Source organism: Armigeres subalbatus, chromosome 1, assembly GCF_024139115.2.
Source record: "Armigeres subalbatus isolate Guangzhou_Male chromosome 1, GZ_Asu_2, whole genome shotgun sequence".
NCBI classification, from domain to species: domain Eukaryota; kingdom Metazoa; phylum Arthropoda; class Insecta; order Diptera; family Culicidae; genus Armigeres; species Armigeres subalbatus.
The window spans coordinates 160,494,885-160,519,147 of record NC_085139.1 but is presented as its reverse complement, the minus strand read 5'-3'; the positions used below and the strand labels follow the sequence as shown (position 1 = coordinate 160,519,147).

The 24,263-nt window shown below is 37.9% G+C and overlaps 1 protein-coding gene across 6 annotated transcripts in view; it reads right to left on the bottom strand.

The window, feature by feature from the left end:
• The window catches only part of LOC134205425 (uncharacterized), a 77,747-nt gene that overhangs the window by 51,265 nt on the left and 2,219 nt on the right, over positions 1-24,263 (bottom strand). Inside the window, exons 1-2 of one of the 6 annotated variants that reach the window (XM_062680660.1) lie at positions 10,072-10,209; positions 3,740-3,940 (exon numbers count right to left, since the gene is read on the bottom strand). The exons of 2 other annotated variants lie outside the window; for them this stretch is intronic. Coding sequence is in view for 1 of the 4 variants with exons in the window: in XM_062680656.1 (XP_062536640.1) it covers positions 10,072-10,191 (120 nt within the window). In the remaining 3 variants the exon portion in view is untranslated. Of the gene's footprint in view, positions 1-3,739; positions 4,080-10,071; positions 10,210-24,263 lie in introns of those variants that run through there. 3 more of the 6 variants (XM_062680661.1, XM_062680659.1, XM_062680656.1) reach the window with 3 other exon arrangements.

Here is a 24,263-nt window from a genome sequence, read left to right as displayed (position 1 = left end):
GGTTTGTGCTGTGAAAAAATGTTGCATTTGGCCAATGTGAGGAGAAGATATTAGAATTTTGCGTGACCACCAAGAAGATTTCTAGGAGGGTTTGAATGGTTTAAGCACACACCGTTTTGCAGCATTAGTATGATTGTCAATAAAAAAAAGATTCACTACATAGCAGTCCGTTATCTATAGGGTGTTCTAGAACAAAACTAACTTTGATTCTTGGTAAAACAAGAGGGGGTGGTTCAAGTCTCTTCATTCTCCTCTATAGCGCATCATGCTTATGTACACTAGTACTGCCGTAATCTGGAAAAGTGACGTAACAGCCATTTTACAACATGTATGTTCTCCATTTTTCTGTTAAAGAGCTCGATGAGTAGTACTCGTTAACACCATTTTTGTCACTTTTTCAGATTACGGCAGAATAGATGCATAAGTATTAGATACCATGGCGCTGTAAATCTTGTGATCATAATGTTTTGTTCAAGGTAGTGTAGTGTATCATATGCCCTATTTTCATACATGAGAACAAGCAAACCAAAATAATAAATTTGACATTCAAGCTACCGATCAATCTGATTTTGTGAAATCGGGTTACTATGGTTAAATCATCTTGATCACAATATTTGAATGAGACAACAGTACTTCTAGCGTTTTAACACTTCTGCTTCAAATGTTGAGTTTAGTTAAGTAAAAGTACTTCTGCTTTAAGGTCACTCCTGACAAAATCCAAGTTTCAAAGTGCTCGCGTTTTCGGGGGCACACCACTCGATACGGATGCGGCGGACAACTGTCATTTTTGTTGATTCAGCTTTGCTGCGTCGCAGCATGCGTGAAAAAATAAAAATGACAGTTGTGCGTTGCTTCAGTATCGAGTGGTGTGCCCCCGAAAACGCGAGCACTTTGAAACTTGGATTCTGTTAGGAGTGACCTTAACTTGTACGCTGTACACTTTTTTAAAATACATATGTGGCAGATGGAGACGCATGGTACGTGTTACCGAACTGTAATAATATTTAGCTCACTCGCTTTCATATTAGGATCTGTTACAAAATTCGAAAGATTATGATAATAGACGGTTTAACACAATTGCTTTTCAGTAGGAGCTCATTAATATTGCCAACCAACGAGAACTTGTCGAAACTAGGGGAAAAGGCCCCAAAACGCCCCCCCGATGCAAAACGCCTTTTGTGGTTTCCCTCATATTTACCGTCATTAAGATGTCCGTAACAAAACTAGATCTAAAATTATGTAGGATAGGCGAAGAAAGTTTCAAAATAGGGCATGGGAAGGTCGGAAAAACCGAAAATTTCCACATTTTGAAGAAACATCTAACATTTTGGCTTGCGTACTTGCGTTTTCACGGACTATCCATACTAGAATGCTGATTCGCCGACGCGTGGTACTTTTTCCCTAGGAGCTGCTAGCTAAAAGGCGTTTTGCCTCATGAGTTTTCCGGCAACAGAATATCACCACTTTTTTGAAATGTGAATATTATCAATATGATTGAGATTTTTGACAATTTTTGAATGGCATCAACTAGCTATCTTGTTTAACTGATGCATAATGTAAAAATACCCATGAATAGCGTTACAAATAAGACAGTAGAGCAGTGTTTGCTTAGCTAGGGCATATTGCCCCCCCTTCCCCTATGTCATTTATCTATAAAATGTTCAGGCAAACTATCGCGAAACTTCTCTGTAGGGGAAGAGGCCCCAAAACGCCCCCCGATGCAAAACGCCTTTTGTGGTTTCCCTCATATTTACCGTCATTAAGATGTCCGTAACAAAACTAGATCTCAAATTATGTAGGATAGGCGAAGAAAGTTTCAAAATAGTGCATGGGAAGGTCGGAAAAACCGAAAATTTCCACATTTTGAAGAAACATCTAACATTTTGGCGAGGCAAAACGCCCTAGTGGCAATAACCTACAAAGTACTTGCGTCTCCACGGACTATCCATACTAGAATGCTGATTCGCCGACGCGTGGTACTTTGTTCCCTAGGAGCTGCCAGCTAAAAGGCGTTTTGCCTCATGAGTTTTCCGGCAACAGAATATCACCACTTTTTTGAAATTTGAATATTATCAATATGATAGAGATTTTTGACAATTTTTGAATGGCATCAACTAGCTATCTTGTTTAACTGATGCATAATGTAAAAATACCAGGGAATCAATTTTTTTGCAATGCGCCTGCGAAACAAGCGACAAAAGAGAACCAACGACAAAGCTTTGTTTTTGTCGGAGATAATAATGACAAATATACGAAAAAATTTGTCAGCAACAAAAAAGAAAACAATCTTGTTGCTAACTATTCATTCCGTTGTTTTGCATTATTTCTAGTGAAAATTTCGGTTTTATGCTATCATAGTTTCTGCTTTTATGGAAATATTCGAGAATCGAACAATGATTACAAAATTAGCAGCGTATTTTCGGAGATATCAGAGCATGCAAGGCAAATGATTCTTGTCATATTGTGTTCGGGTTCTGATAAAGGTTTGTCGCTAGGTGCGTTTGTCAGTAACAAACTCTGTTGATGACAAAGAGTATATTGTTAGGCGTTGCTCGAATATTGATTCCCTGAAAAATACCCATGAATAGCGTTACAAATAAGACAATAGAGCAATGTTTGCTTAGCTAGGGCATATTGCCCCCCCTTCCCCTACATAGCCACACGTATACCAGCAAAGAGGAGCACACGTAATTGTGGCATTTATGTATTTCAGCAGTTCCATAAACTAATGAAACAAGGATGAAGTAAATCAATGCCTAATGGTAGTCTGACCGAGGATAACACGATTGGTTCACACTTCATTTTCAATTCAATTCAAACCGAGCAAGCATTCACGTTCTTATTTCGTGCCGGACATTCCGCTGCAGACGGGGCCGACTTTTTGGAATACATTTTCCCGATGCTTGTACACAATAACTATAGGTCGTCATCATATCCTCGCCGCCGCCGGTATGTCTGATTGAAAAATTCAAGCAACATGCATGCATGTGAATTGGGGATGCTGCGCTACTGCTGCTGATGCTCTCGGTCGTCCGTTCAGTTATTCGCATTCACGTTCACGCCCAAGGAGAAACGGTGATAAAAACATTGCCGCATGCGGATGAAGCGGAGCTGCTTTTTCCACTAAGGATGCATTTTTACGCATGCTTTGCCGGTACCGGATGGATAACTAGCCGAGCCGAGGGATAAGGTTTCCAAAGTGCATGCCGAGGCATAAACTATTGCAGAGATTTACTGCTTGCATAAGTGGCATGCAGAGAGAGAGAGAGCAATAAGACTCTTCTTATCAATTACCAACATATTTCGATTGCAGTTTATACTTATTATAAGTTATTTCAACTGTCTTGCATTTGGCAACATTCGAAGGTTCTGAGGTTTAAGAAGTTGTTATTTTGAAGCATATTCATATCTGACGAACGTTGAAATACTTGAATCTTATCAGTAATAACAGTGCTTATATAATGCAAATCGATTCCATGTCTTTGTTATCACCGCATAGAGATATGTATCAGTTACTCATGTTCTCCCACCATAATTAATTCCCACCCCACAGTTATGTGACTAAGTACTTAGTCGGATTATTTTACTGGTTCACAATGTTATGTGCATGTGACGTTCCATTGATTTTTCGTCGCAACCATCGGTCATTCTGGTTTACCCGCCTTTGGCGGCATGATTATGGAAATTGGATTTCGATTGCTGCATATGTGTTCAACTTAACTCTTTCACGGCTACTTACTTTTGCTGGCCTGGTAGTAGACGGCAATATCGCGTTAGTATCAAAAGTTCACTATTGCGTGCTGGCGAATTTTCACTTCCACGTGCTGCTTTTATTCTCGTTTGGTCTATATGAGCTGGTTTGCACTTCCGCCCAATTATGTCACATTCAGGCAACAGACTAAGGTGACGGTAAACGTGTACCACTTTCCACTCTAATCAACTTAATAGAAACAATAAAAATCAATTACACGATGCTATACTTGAGCAGCATAAGCACTTTCTCCTTCTTTGAACATAATATCCCTGCTGTGTACAGTAAAACCATTGCAGTCCGGTGATGATTTGATGATATCCTAAGTCTACTGACACACAATTTTCTGCTGATCCCAGAAATGTCGACTTCTCCTCTTTTTTTGCATGGCACAGTGTCTTACAGTTGGAACAGTATCGTCACTTTGCTTAGTTGTTGCGTTGAGTATATTCACAGATATTAAATGCGAGGTTTCTTAGCCAAAAAGAATCATTTTTCTGGGCATACAAGTTATTTGTCATAACGAACATTAGGCATAATTTTAAATTGCAACAAAAGGGAATGTCATGTTGCATAATGGACAATAGGCAAATTGATTAATAAACGGTTGTGTGGTACAGTCGCCTCTCCACATCTCGATATTGAAGGGACCATCGAGATAGGGAGAAATCGAGGAATGGAAGGAAAAATGAAATGGGTACTAGATCCAAAAAAGCTCGTTGCTATGAAAAACGACAACAAAGCAAATGTCGTTTCCTGTTGTTGATGTGTTTGTTATTGTCCAAAGGTGATCTAGTAGCCTAAAAATCTGACCACATCGACATAAGGAGAGTAAATCCTGAACAAAATATGATCAGAACCCATCGAGATAGAGAGATATCGAGATAGGGAGGTTATCGAGATGTAGAAAGCCGAAATGTAGATATGTAGATTGAAGGGACTGAGGAAACCATCGGCATAGAGAGAGATATCGAGATATAGAACATCGAAATGTGGAGAGTCGACTGTATTATTTTACATCTCGTCTTATTCTACGTCTCATCACGAGATAAAAACATCGACTAATCGCGACCCCCATGACCACAGCACAGTAGGACAGCCCCATATAAAGGAGTGACCAAAGTACCAAAATGGCAATTTTTGATTTGGGCCTGTAAAATGTGATGGTTTCGATTTTTTAAATTGTTAGGGTGAGATGAGGAGCTTTTAAACAAACCCCTCAGACCGCATCGTGCTTTCGTGCTGTGCGGTTCTTTCTCTCTTTGTGGAAGGAAGTTTTTAATACTACCCGAAGCTATTTTAATTTCAACGGTGCTTCTTAGCGCTATTTGTACCCACTGATCCCGTTACGATCTTTGCAAGGACCTGTGCCTTCGTTTTACGTTGGACCCGTTTGCGGAAGTAAAATTCCGACAAGCGGTGGTAATCCTGCAGGGACACCTTTCTGGGAAAAAAACTCTTAGAAGGTCACGTCTCCACGCTCAGCAATGAGCATTAATAAAAACAAGAGGAAGGGGGAGTCTCTGAATTCTCCACTTCCTTCAAAGAAACAAGGTTTCAAGACCGTCCTGCCAAAGCGCGGAAAAAATAGAAGGAAGCTGGAGAATTCAGATATTCCTTCTAACTCTAATATCGGAAACAATTCTTCTCCAATCGAACTGAGCAATCAGTTCGATTTGATTAATGATGAAATTGAGCAAATCGAATATACCTCTAGCCCAGGTGATTCGATTCATGCGAAAAAGCAAAGGATTCCGGAATGAGATTTTGAGTAACCTTCAGGGGATCAAGGTTTCATTTCAGATTGCTAGGAAGGGTGACTGCCGCGTTTTGCCGGGATCCTTTGACGATCGCAAACGTCTTCTTCGGTATTTAACTGAGAAGCACCATAAATTCTTCACATACGACGACAAAACTGAGCGATTGTTCAAAGTCGTCTTGAAAGGTCTCCCCAGTGAAGATAAATCACTGGATGAGATTAAAATTGAAATCTCTCAATTACTTGGATTTTCACCAGTCCAAGTAATTAAGATGAAAAAGAAATCCCACTCTGGTACTTCCCAGAGGTTTGGAAAAGGCCTGTATTATGTCCCATGTCCGTGTTACATGGGAACATTTCCGCAGGCCTGGGGGAAATTTCCAAAACCCCACTCAGTGCCGTAAGTGCCAAAAGTGGGGTGATGGAACCAAACATTGTCACATGGATGCTAAATGCATGATTTGTGGTGGAACCTCTCACGCCAAGGACGCATGTCCTGTGAGGGAAGATTCCAATAAATTTAAATGTGCTAATTGTGGGGGCAATCATAAATCTAATTTCTGGGAATGCCCTTCACGCAAAAAAGTTTTGAATTCCCGTGCAAAATTGATGACGGGAAATTCCAATCGGATCCCAGATTCGACGGGTAGAAATTTTTCAAACGCTCAAATTTCGAAACCAGTCGGTCGAGCAATTCATACCCACCACAATTCACAAACAAATTTTGCCGCTCGTCAACGGGTAGCAAGCACTTCAGTAAATTCCAATTTTTCCAATGTACCTACGTATGCAAACATCGCTGCTGGTAGACGAAATTTCGCTTCTCAAAATGAGGTTTATACCCATGTCCCAACGGAAAATAATGGTCATGTTGCCGATTCAGGTAGCATGACTGCTTCCGATTTCGATTCTTTAACTGAACAATTGCATCACATGATTGATGCAATGTTCAAAGCAAATACCATTCCTGAAGCTGTTCAGGTTGGTATAAAGTACACACAAAAAATTGTTATCGAACTCCGTTTCAATGGATCCAAATAATTGTGTGAAAGTTCTAAATTGGAATGCCCGCTCTCTAAAGGGTAAGGAAGATGAATTATTCAACTTCCTAACAGTTCATAATGTGCATATTGCCATTATAACAGAAACTTATTTAAAACCAGGACTCTCCATTAAAAGAGATCCAAATTATTTTATCTACAGAAATGATCGTCTTGACAGCGCCTGTGGTGGGGTCGCCATTGTCATTAATAGACGTATCAAACATAAATTATTTTCTTCGTTTGAAACCAAAGTTTTTGAAACCTTGGGAGTTTCTGTTGAAACAAATTTTGGTCGATTTTCCTTCATTGCAGCCTATTTGCCTTTTCAATGCAATGGGCAGCAAAAGAATTTGTTGAAAGCTGATCTTCAAATTCTGACTCGCAAAAAATCAAAATTCTTCGTAATTGGTGACTTCAATGCCAAACACCGTTCATGGAATAATGCTCAAAGCAATTCCAATGGTAAAATTTTATTTGAAGATTGTTCTGCGGGATATTATACTATTCAATATCCCAATGGCCCTACTTGTTTTTATTCCAGTCGAAATCCTTCTACAATTGATTTAGTTTTAACGGATTCAAGTCAGCTGTGTGGCCAATTGGTAACTCATGCTGATTTTGGCTCTGATCACCTTCCTGTGACATTTGAAATCTCACAAGAAGCCATTTATAATCCAATCAGCTCTACTTTTAATTATCATAGAGCTGATTGGGATTTATATAAAACATATATCGATAGGAATTTTGATGTTAATATTCCTTTGGATACCAAAAGTGATATTGACAATGCGCTCGTATCTTTGACAAATTTAATTGTCGAAGCCAGAGGCATTGCAATTCCTAAATGTGAAATTAAATTCAACTCCATTATTATTGACGACGATCTTCAGCTACTGATCCGTCTTAAAAATGTGAGGCGAAGGCAATACCAAAGAACTCGCGATCCCGCGTTGAAAGTTATTTGACGTGATTTGCAAAATGAAATTAAAAAACGTTTCACTATTCTGAGAAATACCAACTTTGAGAATAATGTCTCGAAGTTGGATCCCAGTTCGAAACCCTTTTGGAAATTAACGAAAATTCTTTAAAAACCTCAAAAGCCAATCCCAGCGCTTAAAGAGGGAAATAAATTTTTATTAACAAATGGCGAAAAGGCTCAAAAACTTGCTCAGCAGTTCGAGAGTGCCCATAATTTTAGTCTAGGTCTCACTAGTCCAATTGAGGATCAGGTTACACGAAGCTTCGAAGACATTCTCGATCAAGATAATGTTTTTGACCCTTCGTTGGGAACTAATTTGGATGAAGTGAGATCTATTACTAGAAAATTTAAAAATATGAAAGCCCCGGGTGATGATGGTATTTTCTACATACTTATCAAAAAACTTCCTGAGAGCTCTTTATCCTTTTTGGTTAATTTATTTAACAAATGTTTTCAATTGGCATACTTCCCAGATAAATGGAAAAACGCCAAAGTTGTTCCAATTTTGAAGCCGGACAAAAATCCAGCTGAGGCTTCTAGTTATCGCCCAATCAGTTTGCTTTCTTCAATAAGCAAACTGTTTGAAAAGATTATTTTAAATAGAATGATGGTTCATATTAATGACAATTCTATTTTTGCTGATGAGCAATTTGGTTTTCGCCATGGGCATTCAACTACCCATCAGTTATTAAGAGTAACGAATTTAATTCGGCTCAACAAATCAGAAGGATATTCGACTGGAGTTGCTCTTCTTGATATAGAGAAAGCATTTGACAGTGTTTGGCATGAAGGTTTGATTGTAAAATTGATGAATTTTAATTTTCCTCTGTACATTATTAAACTGATCCAAAATTATTTATCAGATCGCTCACTGCAGGTAAACTATCAGAATTCTAAATCTGATAGATTACCTGTAAGGGCTGGTGTCCCCCAAGGCAGCATACTGGGGCCCATTCTGTATAACATTTTTACTTCTGACTTACCTGATTTACCACCAGGGTGCCAAAAATCTTTGTTTGCAGATGACACAGGTCTCTCAGCCAAAGGGCGTAGCCTTCGTGTCATTTGTAGTAGATTGCAAAAAAGTTTGGATATTTTCTCCACTTACTTGCAAAAATGGAAAATTTCCCCGAATGCTTCCAAAACTCAGCTTATCATTTTCCCACATAAGCCGAGAGCTTCTTATTTGAAACCTTCTAGCAGACATATTGTCACTATGAATGGGGTTCCAATTAATTGGTCTAGCGAAGCTAAATATTTAGGACTTCTGCTAGATCAAAAATTAACTTCTAAAAATCACATTGAAGGCCTTCAATCCAAATGTAACAAATATATTAAGTGTCTATATCCACTTATAAACAGAAAATCAAAACTTGGTCTCAAGAACAAAATCTTGATTTACGAACAAATTTCTCGACCTGCCATGTTGTATGCTGTGCCAATATGGACTAGTTGCTGCAATACCAGAAAGAAGGCACTTCAGAGGATTCAAAATAAAATTCTGAAAATGATTCTGAAGTTGCCTCCGTGGTATAGTACCAATGAACTTCATAGAATTTCTAATATTGAGACATTGCAAAAAATGTCCAACAAAATAATTTCCAATTTTAGACAAAAATCGTTGCAATCTTCTATTGCAACGATTAGCTCCTTGTACCCTTAGTATAAATTAGGTTAAGTTTAGGTTTAAGTTCAAAACATTGAACTCCTACATGGTTCAATTCAACCAGAGGAAAAACCCTAATTGGCAGAGGCAATTGAAAGGTATTAAAAAAACTAAAAATGTATCATAGCAAATAAGGATGATAGTGTTAAGAAAACACGGAACACCTAGTCTAAGAGATGAATTCCTGTATTAGATAATTAGCAAATAAAATTAGTTAAAAAAAAAAAAAAAGTTCCGTTATAAAGGAGGAGGAACGAAGAAATATAGAATTTATAAAATGGTCCTATCAAATGTACTCTCTTTTCAAGTAGACAGGCAACAGGAATCTACAAATGCTCACACAATACATGAAATAATGGGGAAAATGTGTACTGCACACAATCGCATAATTGTTCCATGTGAATAGGAAATCCAGCAAAGATGGGACTGATATGCGATCATAGGCAGTATAGTCTGGTGACATCCTTACAGAAAATCTATACCACAATTATTAGTATTCTATCTATACCATGTCAGACATTCGTATTCATCAAATCTTCTTTCGCAAAATTTCAAACAGAGACTTGAAAACTAGGCTACCGAGTACTGTTTTTTACTGCACTTTTACAATCAGCTTGAAGAGATCAACATTTCTGAAATCATGTTTTTCTATATTTAATAAAAAGTCCAATAGAAACCATCGATCGAATAAGCACTAGAGTAATAATTCTTCACTTTATGTACAATCCATACACATATCGTGCTCTCACTCAAAGCTACCAAGCTTAAATTAACACTTTCCACCAGAATTCTTCTTCTATTCCACTGAGAACATCGGCACACTGTCTGAAACCCACTAAATGTAAACGCGCAAATGGCACAAATCTGTTCTACCTGACTGAACCTGAATTTTCCAGATAAAAAAAACACGTCCTTTACCGATGGGGACAACACTCGTAATGCACCGCAGTTCGCTTTCCGACCGGAATAAAAAACACAAAACATTAGAGCCATCACGGAGTCAACGACGACGACATGCCGCATAGTACATAAGGCAATAATTTTCTGTACATTATCCTCATGGGGTAACGTGGAAAACATAAGCAGAGAGGAAAGCTTCCATCAACGAAAGTCGAGGAAAACGAGAAAAACAATCATCCCTTTCATAGCGAGAAGCGAAAGCTCAAAAGCACAACACAGCTTGTGCTGTAGGGAGAGTATGCTAGTAATGGACTCCCTAAACAAACAAAAAACTGATTTCTAACAAACACATATTCGTAATCTTGTGAAACAATGCGTTGCATTTGCACTGTTGAACGGGTATATAGGGGAACGGTTCAGCACTTCATCTCATAGCTCCCATTTTCATCCCATAAAAAATAAGCAATGAAAAGAAATTTGATTTGTTTATTTTTGTTATTTTTTTTCAGTAGTGAGCACGTATGTTTGCAAAAAGAAGCAACTTTGTATTGAGATGAGATGAATATATGGTCGGGGTTCAGACAAACCGCACCAAGCGGCTTTTCGACTGACTTGTAATATTTTGTTCGTACAAGGACAACGGAAATAGTTTCATATCAATTTAAGCATACATTTGCAGTAGGACATCCTCAGTTATGGGGTTGAGGGATATTCGATGCGATTTGCGATCAATTAAATCTGCTAAACGAAAGTTTGAGCAGAAAAATCGGTAATTTTTCGATGGCGCTTGGTGTAATTTGGCTGAACCCCGACCATATGTTCAGTGCGATGGAAAACGGAACAGTTCCCCTATTTCTAGCAGGATGCTACTGTAGAGAATACGATGATGGATGATGTAAAGCATTTTTGGCGTAATTGATTCATTTATAATTTGGTGTCATTAGTAAGAATTATAATAGGAGGCGTTAATCAGTCAAGCGATAAATTGATGAATTTATTTAAAAAAAAAATAGGCGGTTTAAATGTAACGACATTTTAATTGCATTTTTTGTCTATACACTGGGGTCTCTTTTTACGCGGATTTTGGGATTCACGCGGTTTTTGGGATTTAAGCGGTTTTTTTTACGCGGTTTTAATTTTTTACACGATTTTTCGAAAAAGTCTTGAAATCACGTAAAAATTGTAAAAAGTTGATTTTTTATCGATTTTTGCAAAAGTCGTTTTTTACGCGGATTTCGGATTTTACGCAGTTTTCAAAGTCCTTTTCAAGGGAATACACTTAGAATATTTAATGGGGGTACGATGCTGGGTCATTAGAGCGAAGGCCGTCAGTCCCGAAGGTCATTTGGCCACAGCCGTTAGGCCGTTAGGAGAAGTGAGAAGGGAAAAGTGAGAAGTGAGAAATGAGAAAAAAGGTGTAATATGAGAAATGTGAGAAGTGAGTAGCAAGAAGGTAGAAGTGAGAAGGGAGAAGTGTGAAGTGAGAAGCGAGAAGTGAGGAAGTGTGAAGTGAGAAGTAATAAGTGAAAAGCGAGAAGTGAATAGTGTGATGTGGGATATGAGATGTGAGAGGTGACAAGTGAGAATTGAGAAATGATATGTGAGAAATGAGAAGTGAGAAATAATTTGTGAGATGTGAGAAGTGATAAGTGAGAAATGAGAAATAATTTGTAAGAAGTGATAAGCAAGAAGGAAGAAGTGAGGAGAGTGAAGTGAGAGAGCGAAAAGTGAGTAATAAGAAGGAAGAAATGAGAAGTGACAAGTGAGAAATAAGAAGGAAGAAATGAGAAGTAACAAGTAAGAGCCGAGAAGTGAACAGTGAAAAGTGAGAACCGAGAAGTGAATAGTGAGAAGTGAGTAATGAGATAAACATGTGAGTTGTGAGAAGGGAAAACTGAGAAGCGAGAAGCGGTAAGTAAAAAGAGGAAAGTGAGAAGTGACAAATTTGAGATTAGATACGATAAGTGAGATTTAAGATAGAAAAAGTGAGAAGCGAGAAGAGAGAAGTAGGAACTACGTAGTGAAAAATGAGAAGTGTGAAGTAAGTAGTGTAAAGTGAGAAGTGAGGATTAAGAAGTGAATAGTGAGAAGTAAGAACTGAGAAGTAAGAAACGAGTGGTGTGACCCGAGAAGCAAAAAATGAGATGCGAGAAGGAAGAAGTTAAAAGTGGATGAGAAGTGAGATGTGCGAAGAGAGAAGTGAGAAATGATAAGTAAGAAAACGGAAGCGAGAAGTGAAATGTGAGATTTGGGAAGTGTGAAGTAAGAAATGATATGCGAGTAGTGAGCAGTGGAAAGTGATTTTTGAAAAGTGAAAAATGAGAAGTAAATAGTGAGAAGTGAGATGTGGAAAATCAGAAGTGAGAAAGGAGAAGTGAGAAGTAATATGTAAGATGTAAGAAGTGAGAAACAAGAAGGGAGAAGTGGGAAGGCAGAAATGAGAAATTAGAAGTGAGAAGTAAGAAGCGAGAAGTGAGAAGTAAGAAGTGGGGAGCGAGAAGTGAGAAGTGAAAAGTGAGACGCGGGAAGTCAGAACTGAAAAATGAGAAGCTATAAGTGAGAAGTGAGATTTAGAAGTGACAAATTCGATACGAGAAGTGAGGTGTAAGATGTGAGAAGCGAAAAGTGAGAAACGAGAAGTGATAAGTGAGAGCCGAGAAATGGGTTGGAAGCGACAAATGAGAATTGAAAAGCGAGAAATTCAATACGAGAAGTGAGATGTAAGATGTGAGAAGTGAGAGGTTGGAGGCGACAAATGAGAAGTGAGAAATTCTATACTAGAAGTAAGATGTGAGAAATGAGAAGTAAGAAGTGAGAAGTAAGGAGCCAGAATTGAATGGAGAGAGCTGGGTTGTGATAAGTGAGATGGGAGAAGTGAGGAGCGAGAAATGAAAAGTAGTAAGATGTGAGAAGGGAAGGCAAGAAGAGTGAAGTTAGAAGATAGAAGTGGAGAGTGGGAAGTGAGAAGTGAGAATTGAGGAGCGAGAAGTGCAAAGTGAGAGGTGAGAAGTGAGAAATGAGATTAAGATGTGATATGTGAAAAGTGAGAAGTTATAAGTAAGAGCCGAGGAATGAGAAGCTACAAATGAGAAGTGAGAAGTGAGACATTTGATACGAGAAGTGAGATGTAAGATTTGAGGAGTGAGAAACGAGAAGTGATAAGTGGAAGCCGAGAAGCGAATGGAGAGAAGTGAGTTGTGAGAAGTGAGTTATGAGAAGTGAAGAGTGAGAAATATTTTGTAATTGTAGCAATTAAGTAATGTAATTAAGCAATTTGTAAGATGTGAGAAGTGAGAAGGGACAAAAGATAAGTTAGAAGGGAGAAGTGAGGTGTGTGATGGGTGATGTGAGAGGTGAGAAGCAAAAAGTTGAGAAGTGAGAAGGGAGAATCGAGAAGTGAGAAGTAAGAGGCGAGGAATGAAAAGTGAGAAGTAAGATGTAAAATGTGAAAAAATGAGATAAAGATGGGAGATGTGAAAAGTGAGAAGGGAGAAGTGTACCACGCGAATTTGACGTCACACGTTTCATTGCTTGGATTGCAATCGTATTGTCATGCTCGTTTAGCTACACTATTTGAGAGTTCGTTTGGCTACCCTCGTCTTCGCCTCAGCTCGTCTATAGAACCTACAGTGTCTATAATCTAGACCTTTCCGATTTGGGTACAAAATTTAGATCACTACCCGGGATGTGGGTGGTCGTCAAGTAACTCGATAATATTATTGAGTTCGCAAGCGAAAGGCAGGACATCATTAATGAACTGAAACAGAACCTGCTGGTGTTCGAGTCGTAAGACAAGAACAGGACGCTTTTATCAGCCACCCGGGAGAAGCGAGAAGGCCGACAAAAGTGCCACAACTGAGGCCTTCTCCTTCCTAGGAACATCGACTATGGCAGAAGAGGCGATTGATTTCGCCCTGACGGCCAACGAGGAAAATATTGCGCCTAACCAAAAACGGCTCAGGCAGCAAACCGGCGAAGGTGCTCAGAGCAAAGCCAAGCAGTAGGCGACCGTAAGCCAAACGTCGTCTTGACGGAGCAGATCGGGATGTAGTGATGCCCGAAGGGCGTTGACCCGAGAAGGCAGGTCGTCAGACCTTTGGTTACGCGTGTAGATCAGAAGACCCTAATCCAGGAATTTCTCGGATGGCCAAGAAGTTATTCTTCATTCACATTTTATTCTATGTACCACAAAAAGCATGCCACATATTTGAAACAGGTCGACAGACCTTTGGTTACGCGTGTAGATCAAAAGGCCTTACTGCAGGAATTTCTTAGATGGAAAAGAAGTTATTTTTTATTCACATTCTATTCTATGTAGCACAAGGAGCATGCACCATATTTGAAACAGGTCGATAGACCTTTGGTTACGTGTGAAAATAGCGAAAAAGTGCTTTTTTATTGAAAGTCGTTTTTTTACGCGATTTTCGGGATTTACGCGTTTTTTAAGCGGATTTTTTCAAGTTTTTTTTCACGCGGGTTTTAAAAAAGGTTCGGAAACACGTGAAAACAACAAAAAACGATTTTTAGTGAAGTCGTTTTTTACGCCGTTTTTGGGATTTACGCGGTTTTTTTTTTGGCTGCAAGTTTCTAGTGTTTTGATCGGAGTTTTCTCGCTTAACTTTTCAAAAGGACCTAAGTAACAATTTTGAAAAAATCGAGTTAAACATTGCAAATGATAGCTTTTTTACTCATCTTTGTAACACATGAACACCCATACGAGAATTCTTATGATGTGCTGGGAAAATTAAACATTTATAAAATGATCAATGTGTATGCTCTGTAGAACTGAATTCAACTGTTACATCGGACATTTTATTACAAGCGCATGCTAAATGTCCAATGTAACTTCAATATCATGAAACTGAAAAATTGTACATAGGTCTTTTTTGTCGACTGCTATTAATTACATTTGGGTGAGTAGAGTACACGTATTCAATCCATGCTACACGCTACATGCTTAATTATACATCATATTAGGGTTCTTTCACAAATTACGTAACGCTAAATTTGATGATTTTGGACCACCACCCTCCCCCTCGAAACATTTTTTGTATGTATTGTATGGTTTATTTTTTTTGTATGAATCATAACGCTCGGCCTGACCCCCTCGCTCTCCCTAGAGCGTTGCATTATTTGTGAAAGGCCCCTTATATTTTTCTGTTTTGAAAACGGGGTTTCTTCATGTTTGGGCCGATGTCATAAAATGGAGTAATGCACACGTGTACGTGTGAACGACTTCATTTGATGCTGGGTACCTTGCATGGGCGCTGCATCAACGCAGCTTGAAAAACCGATACGTTGGCATCGGCCCTTATAGTTGCAAGATCAATCTCACACCAAATGAAGAACAACCAAAATTGTTCACAAACACAAATTCTAAGCTCGTGCTTAGAAACGCTTAGAAATAACTCCGTTTGATTCTGCCTTGCAGCTAATCGCGATTGAAAGATAACTTATACTAGAATATGGTTCAAATGCATACATTCTAGCAGAATGTCTATAGTAATTATACAGTAATTATGTATAGATGAAATTTCATTAAAAAAAAATCCTCATTATCAGTTTTCACAATGCAATCAAATCAAGATGGTCCACTGTTGATAGATAGTCCACTGTAAGGGAATTTACCCTAAATTCCAAATTAACAGCGGCAATCGAATTTAATAAAACCTATAGGAATTCATTTGAATGTCCAATGTACAATATCGCATTAAAAAAGTTATGCTGTTACATAAGACGTTTGAGTTGTCTGTCGTAAAACGTCTGAAGTAACAACAAAAACAAAACAAATCAAAATTGTACATTGGTCGTTTTGTTCGAGTGACAAATTATAATTAAAATATAAACTAGCAAGTGTTTTTAAGTATGAAATTAATAAAAATTACAATTACGTAAAGGCAATCAAACTCATCAAATGCTTTAGCCAAGCAAGCCTTTGGCACAGCAGAGTGCGATTGAATTCGCATTCTATACCGTCCCGCCCAGTCCGTTGCTGGGGGGCATGGAGTGCGATCCTCTCGTTTAATAAACAATGTGCACTCGCTTGGCTGTGGATATACAACAGTAAAGCAAATGTGGAGATTGGACAAATCAAGCATCCGAAAGATATTCAATTTGCGAAAAAGAGAGCTAACCGCGGTGGAGGTTGGTACTCGGATTCTGATGGCTTTTCCGCAAACGTGACCTTTAAGTGGTCTTGTTGTGTAGGGGTTATCACGCCTATCTAGAGAGTAGGAGGTTGAGGGTTCGAGTCCCTCCAAGACACGTGGATTCTTTTTCGCAAATTTCATATCAATTTGTCCATTTCGAAACATATGCTGTGCATATGCACAGCCAAGATATTTAACAAAAAAATAATACTAAATTAATGATTTCGTGTGTGTTACTTCTACGTGAAGTTGAACGATTTACAATGATATGGAAATGCTAATATCATCTTCCAAACTTGGACGTACATGTTCATGATAGCATTAGAGGCGAAAGTATTTGATAGTTCCTTCATACGGGAGCTTGAAGAAGAAGGAAGGTCGATATGTGAAAGCATCACAAATATTGCCCTCCGCTCGCTTTCAAATCGACTTCTATAAAAACATTCTTCATGCCTGCCGTATCCTAACGGAACTATCAATTCTATACTTTCGCCTCTAATGCTATCATGAACATGTACGTCCAAGTTTGGAAGATGATATTAGCATTTCCATATCAAAAAAATAATAAAAATTAGTTTTTAAATCAACTGGTAAGTATTGTATTCCTCAACTAGTGTGCTATTCATTATGATACTCATATGCTTTATACATGTATCATCATCTTTTACATACATGTAGGTTTTCCAGGATGGCATATGTAATGTGATGATGATAGCAAGAATCACTAGCATATGAATGGAATCAATCCCGTTTGCCAGGGCGTTGCCTCTCAGCTTCCAGGGAGATTCTTCATTGTCTGTTTTATCATCTCATGCTACATCGCTTCTATGATGACCTAAACTCAAGTAAGTCAACTATTCAGCTGTTTAATAAATTAGCAATTACCATTGATATTTAATCGTAATCGAAAACAATGGCTTCATTTTGGCCCTAATGGTATTCTCACATTAAAATTAGCTATTCAGATATGCATGATAATTAGCCAAATATGGTAATTAATTAATTAGAGACGTCGTAGTAGAATTATGAGTACTACGCTGCAATGCATAAAAGTTCCAGTTGAGAAGTAAGGGCTGAAGCCCACGTAGCATCTTTCCCCCTAGATGTCACATATATCCATAGTCCTGAACATTTAAGGAGTTTATAAGGTATACTATTTGAACTCAACAAAGAAAGAATACTATATTGCCGTTATACCAATATTTGTCCCATGTTTGCTGGGATTTCCTATATATATGGGACAGTTATGACAGTTATGTTATATGGATAGTTATGTATTCTAGTCGTTTATTTTTTTTAATTAAATGAAATTATGTTGCTGCAAAAAAAGGCGCCAAAGTTGCAAAGTGGATTGATCCGCATATAAAATGACGTATTCATACGCCAAAACAATTTGAAATTATTTGAATTACATGATTCATTTGTGGTTCAAATATGCAGAAAATAGAACTGAGTGGTATAACAGTTTGAGGCTTTTGAAACTCAACTGTTTTAAAAAATGACTTTAGAACCGCTGATGTCAAAATGATTCATATCCCAATTCAGATTCATATTCAAACTGACAAACCCAAAGAATTTGAATCACTGCTGATTTTACTCTTTTGCAACAGGTTGGTTCGACTGTTAAGAAGTAACTGTTCAACTAATCGTAAAATAAAACCTTAGAACACTAACATCGGTTGACCATAGAAGAAGATGCCTAATGTTTTTCTATATGTTGTACATTTGTGGAATTTCACCAACATATTCGTTGAGCTGAGTCGAATGGCATAAAAAGTCAAACATATAACATAGCTCCAATTGAACAATTATTTTTGAAGTGATCCACCTTTGGGTACAACTTTGTTTCACAAGAAAAGCTAATAGCCTGATCAGATTTCGAGCTTAATGACATGATAGACTATCTTGATGTCAAAGATTGCTCATTTTATTTTCATTTCATATACCTCACATCACATACCCTCACGTCAAATACCTCGTTAGTGATCGTTATCTGAAAAGGCTATAAATCTGACACTATCATTTGTTTGCACGAGAGATTCTACTAAACTAATTTCGAATTATTATCGAAGCCAAAATCAAATAAAATAAATTAAAAAATAACCAATGTAACAATAGTCGATATGAAACGTCCAATGTCACATGTCCAATGTACAGCACAAATGATCAAAATGTCCTATCTAACGTTTTTGATGTTTACGTAGAAAATTTAACATAAAATCGAATGATATCGATTGCGCCAGCAGAATACATGGTGTTGCTTGGTTCTAGAGGAAACAGGAATTTAAAAATGTGTTTGTATTTAATACATATTTAAAAATCATTTTTTCAACTTTTACTTCGTTTTTCTCAGAATGAATGATATGTTACATAGGTCCTTTTCAAAAGTTAAGCGAGTTTTGTTCCAAAAAGGTAAGTTTTGATAAATTCAAACTTACAAAAAATGTAAATGAATTTATGCCCAACTTTTTCAGATAAACTTAAACTTCGGATTGCAGAATTATATTTTGCATGAAAACATGCATGTAGGGAATTTGGCTGAGATCCAAAAAAAAGACTAATACGAAAAACTGAACAAAAATGCCATCTTATTTCCATATGCATGATTGTTGAAGTATTTTTTTTTATTATAATAAATGTATTATTCTACGAACGTTGTTACTGCGTTTCATTAATAGATAATGTTCGAATTATTACCTTCATTTTGGAATTAATAAACAAAAGCATTGAGCCCCATTTTCCACTGAAACATTCCACCACATTTTAACGTGTTTCTCATTACCATTCTTACTTTATTTCTATTATATCGGACGTTCCATTTTTTGACATTTGGAACTGGATTCACACGTTATGTTGATATGTTTCCAGATATATTATATTAACAATATAGCTCACTCTCACGCAATACTGGCGACCCATGCTTTAGCGTATGTGGCGCCACCCGTGGCAGAAATGCAACTACACGGATAAAAATAAATAAGTTAGTTAGCTTAAATTTAAATCTAAATGCATATTCGGTCTATCCACTCATCGAAAAGATTATTTCGAGATTAAGCTCTTATTAAATAAATTTCAGTTAATCCTTGGAATGAATAATTTTCAAATAATGTATCGATGATTAAACTGCGTTTATTGCGGGAATGGATTTTATTCCGATGACGTTCATGTTTTATTTATTTTGATCAAGAGAAAACATTGTTTTTAAAATATACAACTCGAATATCATTTTATCATTTTATTCCATGCATACATTTTCAAAGATGAATATCACTTTTTTGATTGTCTCTATCCCAGATACTTTTTCACATTAATCTCAAGTGTTAATACAGAGTTATGGCAGCGGAATGGTATGTTCGGCATCAATTGTGCCGCTGCCTGCGCAATCCTTTCCTTGTTTTTTGTTTAGTTTTGCGAGCAAATCCATGAGCCAACTATGCGAAAAGTTGATATCCGCAATGTGACTGTGTTTGGGGAGTAGATACACTTCTTTAGAACCGTGCATGATAATTTTGCGGGAACTACAAAAATCCGTATAGCAATCCGTTGGCCATGAGCTCGATATGATGCTTTACCATGTTTGGTTACCGGAAAGCAGACTTCAAGTTGATATCCTGGGTTAGAGGTTATGATAAATGTTAATAATGAGAAAAATTCTCTATGCGATAAAATAAATTGATGCGTTACCTGAAGAGCGAGCTGAGGAGAGTATACTATCCGCTTCAAGTTCAAGTATGGCCATGGATATACTTTTCCTATCCGCGGACAAATCCGAAAAAAAATACTTATTAAACGCGGACCAAGCTATCCAAAGCAAAAATAATTCTGACAAGTTTCAGGACTTCAAATTAGTACTTAAAAGGCTATAAAAGGAATAAATTTTAAGAAATCATTGCAATGCATAAAATTATGATTATTTTATAAGCATCAAAAAGATTAAAATTTTAAAAAGCTTCAAAAGGGGTAAATAATAAGCTAACTAGCTTTTTCAATGTTCTCCGTGTACTACACGCTAAAATTTCGCGCAACCCTAATTGACGCAATAAGTGGTGTCAAATCAAAATAGCAAGAGACCTTCATGAAAAGGACGGAATGGCAAAACTGTGGAATCGATACAATTTTTTAACTAGTTAGTTTATCATAAACATGGCCAATCAACAGGAAGCGTAAACTAGATTTCTGAAGTTTGGACACTTCCATCCAGCAGACGGCCTTTTTATTTTTGTTGGAGTGTGCCACTGCGACCAGTTCCTCGTGGCGCAGAGTTTGTTGCGGATCATAACCATACACCATATTGTCGCGCTTATCTTTTTCTAGACTTTCGCGGCGGTCTTACTCTCGCAGGCTCGACTGCGAAGGTAGACGTCAAGATAGCCGCCAGGTTAAAAGATAGGAAAATTTTCCCTCTCAAACAAAACCACGTGCTATTCGCCAAATGACAGCAGTACTCGATTGTATTAGTGAGAGGCAATCGGAGTCACTGAGTACATGGAGAGTGTTTATCATGACAAGTGCATACGGTGGGTAAGATTTTTATTGACTCTGTCGTGTTTAGTGACTGATGCGATTACCTGAGAAGCAGCCAGCAGGACGCCGCAGTATTCTATATTTTATCGAGATGCATAATACCTAAAGCATTTTATTATTTACCTGTACTATGTGAATTCGTGCCCATCCACGGTATACAGAATCAAGGTAGGCTCGTAAGGAAAATGACAGTTCAAAAGTGACGTGCTATCGCAGTATGAATGAGTGCAAAAGAAGGCCAAACTCAATCGTAGAGCGTTGGCTTGCTTCGTCCCTAGCAGCGATAGCAGTGACGTCAAATGTTTTCAGTGAAAATTGATGTTTACGTACATAAAGATAGTGCCTTGTTTTTGTATGCCGTGGTGCCCATCAAAAGATGCATAGTACACGCCTGGGAGGGCACTCTCGATACTACACATCAAATTAAATACATACTGTCATAATGCAACAAGTAAATTTTCAACAAGAAAAACAACCAACGTAGGCGCCATCTGAAAAGACTAAATTTAGTTTTTTGCGTTATTGTTGTTAGGTATATTGCCTTCAAACATTTTCTTGCCGAGTGTTTCGTTTTCGGCTCACACTGACAGCTAGATTTCGGCTCGGCTTGACACACACATTTTTCGAATCTGTTTCTCCCTCCTAGGTACACGCTATTCTAAGATTACCCAGGGATTTATGCGAATTCTGCGTCGTCTAGAGAGTTGTAAAAATCTGAGTAAACGTCAAAATGAATTTGTGCCATTTGTACTAAAATCTGGGTAAATTGAACATCACCACTTTCGGATTTAACAACATGCTTCTCGATGAAAATTTCTCCTTTTTTATCGAATGCAACAAAAATAAGGTAACAGTAGTGAAATACTTTATGGAAGTCATTCCTACTGCGTTAAATGTGGTTAAATGGATGAGATGCCGTCAGTAAAAAGGGTTTATCTCTCAATGTCCAACCATTTAAAAAAAACCAAGGATTAAAACGTCGATTTGACGAATCTGATAGAACTCCCACGCAAACCAACCAACACGTAGGTAAATGCTTCTGCTATCTGTTGGTGGTGTTGGTTCGTGTGGGAGTGCTATCAGATTCGTCAAATTGACGTTTGAATCTTTGTTTACAAAAGCAGATAAGTCTTTTTGAAAATTTGGTATTGATTTTCAGGAGAATTAAGGTTGTCTCTATTTTGATGTATGGGGAAGAGCGAAGTGACCTATATTGTTAATATAATATATTTGATGTTTCCCAAGTAGTGAGAATTCATGTGTGAAACCAGTATCATGAGCGTGTAGATTATTTTCAGTATACCTTTCTAAATTTGCTCAAAAATGTCTTCAGAAAATTCTTATTTTTTTATTAGAATTCATTTAGAAATTCCTTCGAAAAATCCTTTAGGAGCACTTTTATGAAATCCATTATAGTTTTTTTTGAATTCCTACGGAAAACTCTTCAGAAATTCCTTTAAGAATATCTAAGGAAATTTATTCAGGTTATTTATTCAGGAAATTTATTTAGCAGTGAGTATAACGGATGAGTCGGATAACAACAAAACACGACACAAATTGAGCCTAAATAGCCTGTTTTGTGAATGTTTTTGGTATAGAAGCATGTTATTAATAATGGAACAGATACCCTATATTGTATATCCGGAATAAATTTATACCGCTTTTTATACCAAAGTTAGATTTTTCTCCAGATACAGGCAACTTTCCCAACTTCGGAAGTAGTGCGCTGGATTCGCCTAAAGTTGCGCTAAACAACGCATCAATTAGTTTGACAAATAAAACTTCGGAAGAAAGTTCGGTTCGGAAGTCCCGACTCCGAATTCTAACTTGGTGCTACGCCGACAATAATTAATTTTCATAAGACGAGTTTATAGTATCCCATTTAATTCTGGAAATGAAATTCTACAAACTCGGCTTATGACAAGTGACGACGATCGACTAAAAGCTCAAAATAATCTTCTAATCAAATATATTTGGTGGGTACGTGTCCCATGATGCAACGAAATTTTCATTGAACATTACAGGCATCCCATGTCGACTATTTTTTAGTGTGCTTATAATTTCTGGAACAGTCTATGGCAGAGGCAGACTGCATCAGTTTGCGGAGATTTTTGTCGGCGAATATTGTGTATCCGGAATAAATTTATACCGCTATTTATACCGAAGTTGGATTTTTCTCCAGATACAGGCAATTTTCCCAACTTCGGAAGTAGTGCGCTGGATTCGCCTAAAGATGCGCCAAACAACGCATCAATTAGTTTGACAAATAAAACTTCGGAAGAAAGTTCGGTTCGGAAGTCCCGACTTCCGAATTCTAACTTGGTGCTACGCCGACAATATCAAAGCGGTATTTGGGAAGGACGATCAACAACGGACCACATTTACTCTGCGGCAAATCCTTGATAAATTCCGGGAATACAACTTGCGGACCTTGCTGCGGACCCATCATCTGTTTGTAGATTTCAAGACGGCGTACGACTCAGTGAAACGAAAATAATTGCGACACATAATGCTAGAACATGGCTTTCCAGTAAAGCTTATTAGGCTGATTCGTGCGACGCTGGATGGATCCAAATCAAGCGTCAGAATATCTGGTGAGACATCCAATTCTTTCGTGAAGTTAGATTGATTGAAAAATACTTCAGCTTATACTAAAGACACACTGATGGTACAAGGACCGTGGTATACCACGGTTATGTACCCTAGTACATATTGTACCATGGTTTTCCACGTTGTACCAGCATGGTACAAGGTGACACACCTGTGGTACAACTTGTACCATGGTACGAATACCACCAGTGTGTCATTAGTATTAGCTTTAGCTTAGAAAATTCTTAGATAAAACCTGTTGGAATTAAATTAAGTGTGCAATCTTCACCCCTCGTATTCGAGACAACTGTTCACGGCATCATGGATGCACTGTGATTATTGTATTATTGAAAGTTATGTTTATGTTGTCGAATGTAAATAAATAAGAATTGTATTCGTTCGTGTGAAGTCTAAGAGACTGGTTGGATCTTTTCTTTTGTCCGTTCCGATTCACTTTCCCGGTCCACTGTTAATCGTTGTCCACTGTTGTGCCGCTCCCAACAGGTTATAGGCCCAGGTATGGACGAGAAAGTGAAAATCGCCGCGTTCGACGGGTCCGGCTTCCACAACTGGAATTTCCGGATGGAAACCGTCCTCGACACGTTTGATCTGCTGGATTGCCTCCACCGGGAGATAAGTGAGATCGTCGAGTTACAAGTGGTGACGGATGATTCCGCGAGTACAAAGTCGGAGAAGAAAAGAAAACTGGTAGAACGAAGAACCGCGGAGAAAAAATGTAAGGCAATGATAATTCAAGCGATTGCTGACAGCCAGCTTGAATTAGTGAAGGACTGTGCGACTCCGAAACAAATTTGGAAAACATTGAAGGCGGTTTTTGAGCGTCGCGGTGTTGCCGGACAATTGTTTATAAGGAAGCAGCTACTCACATTGAAGTATGTTGAG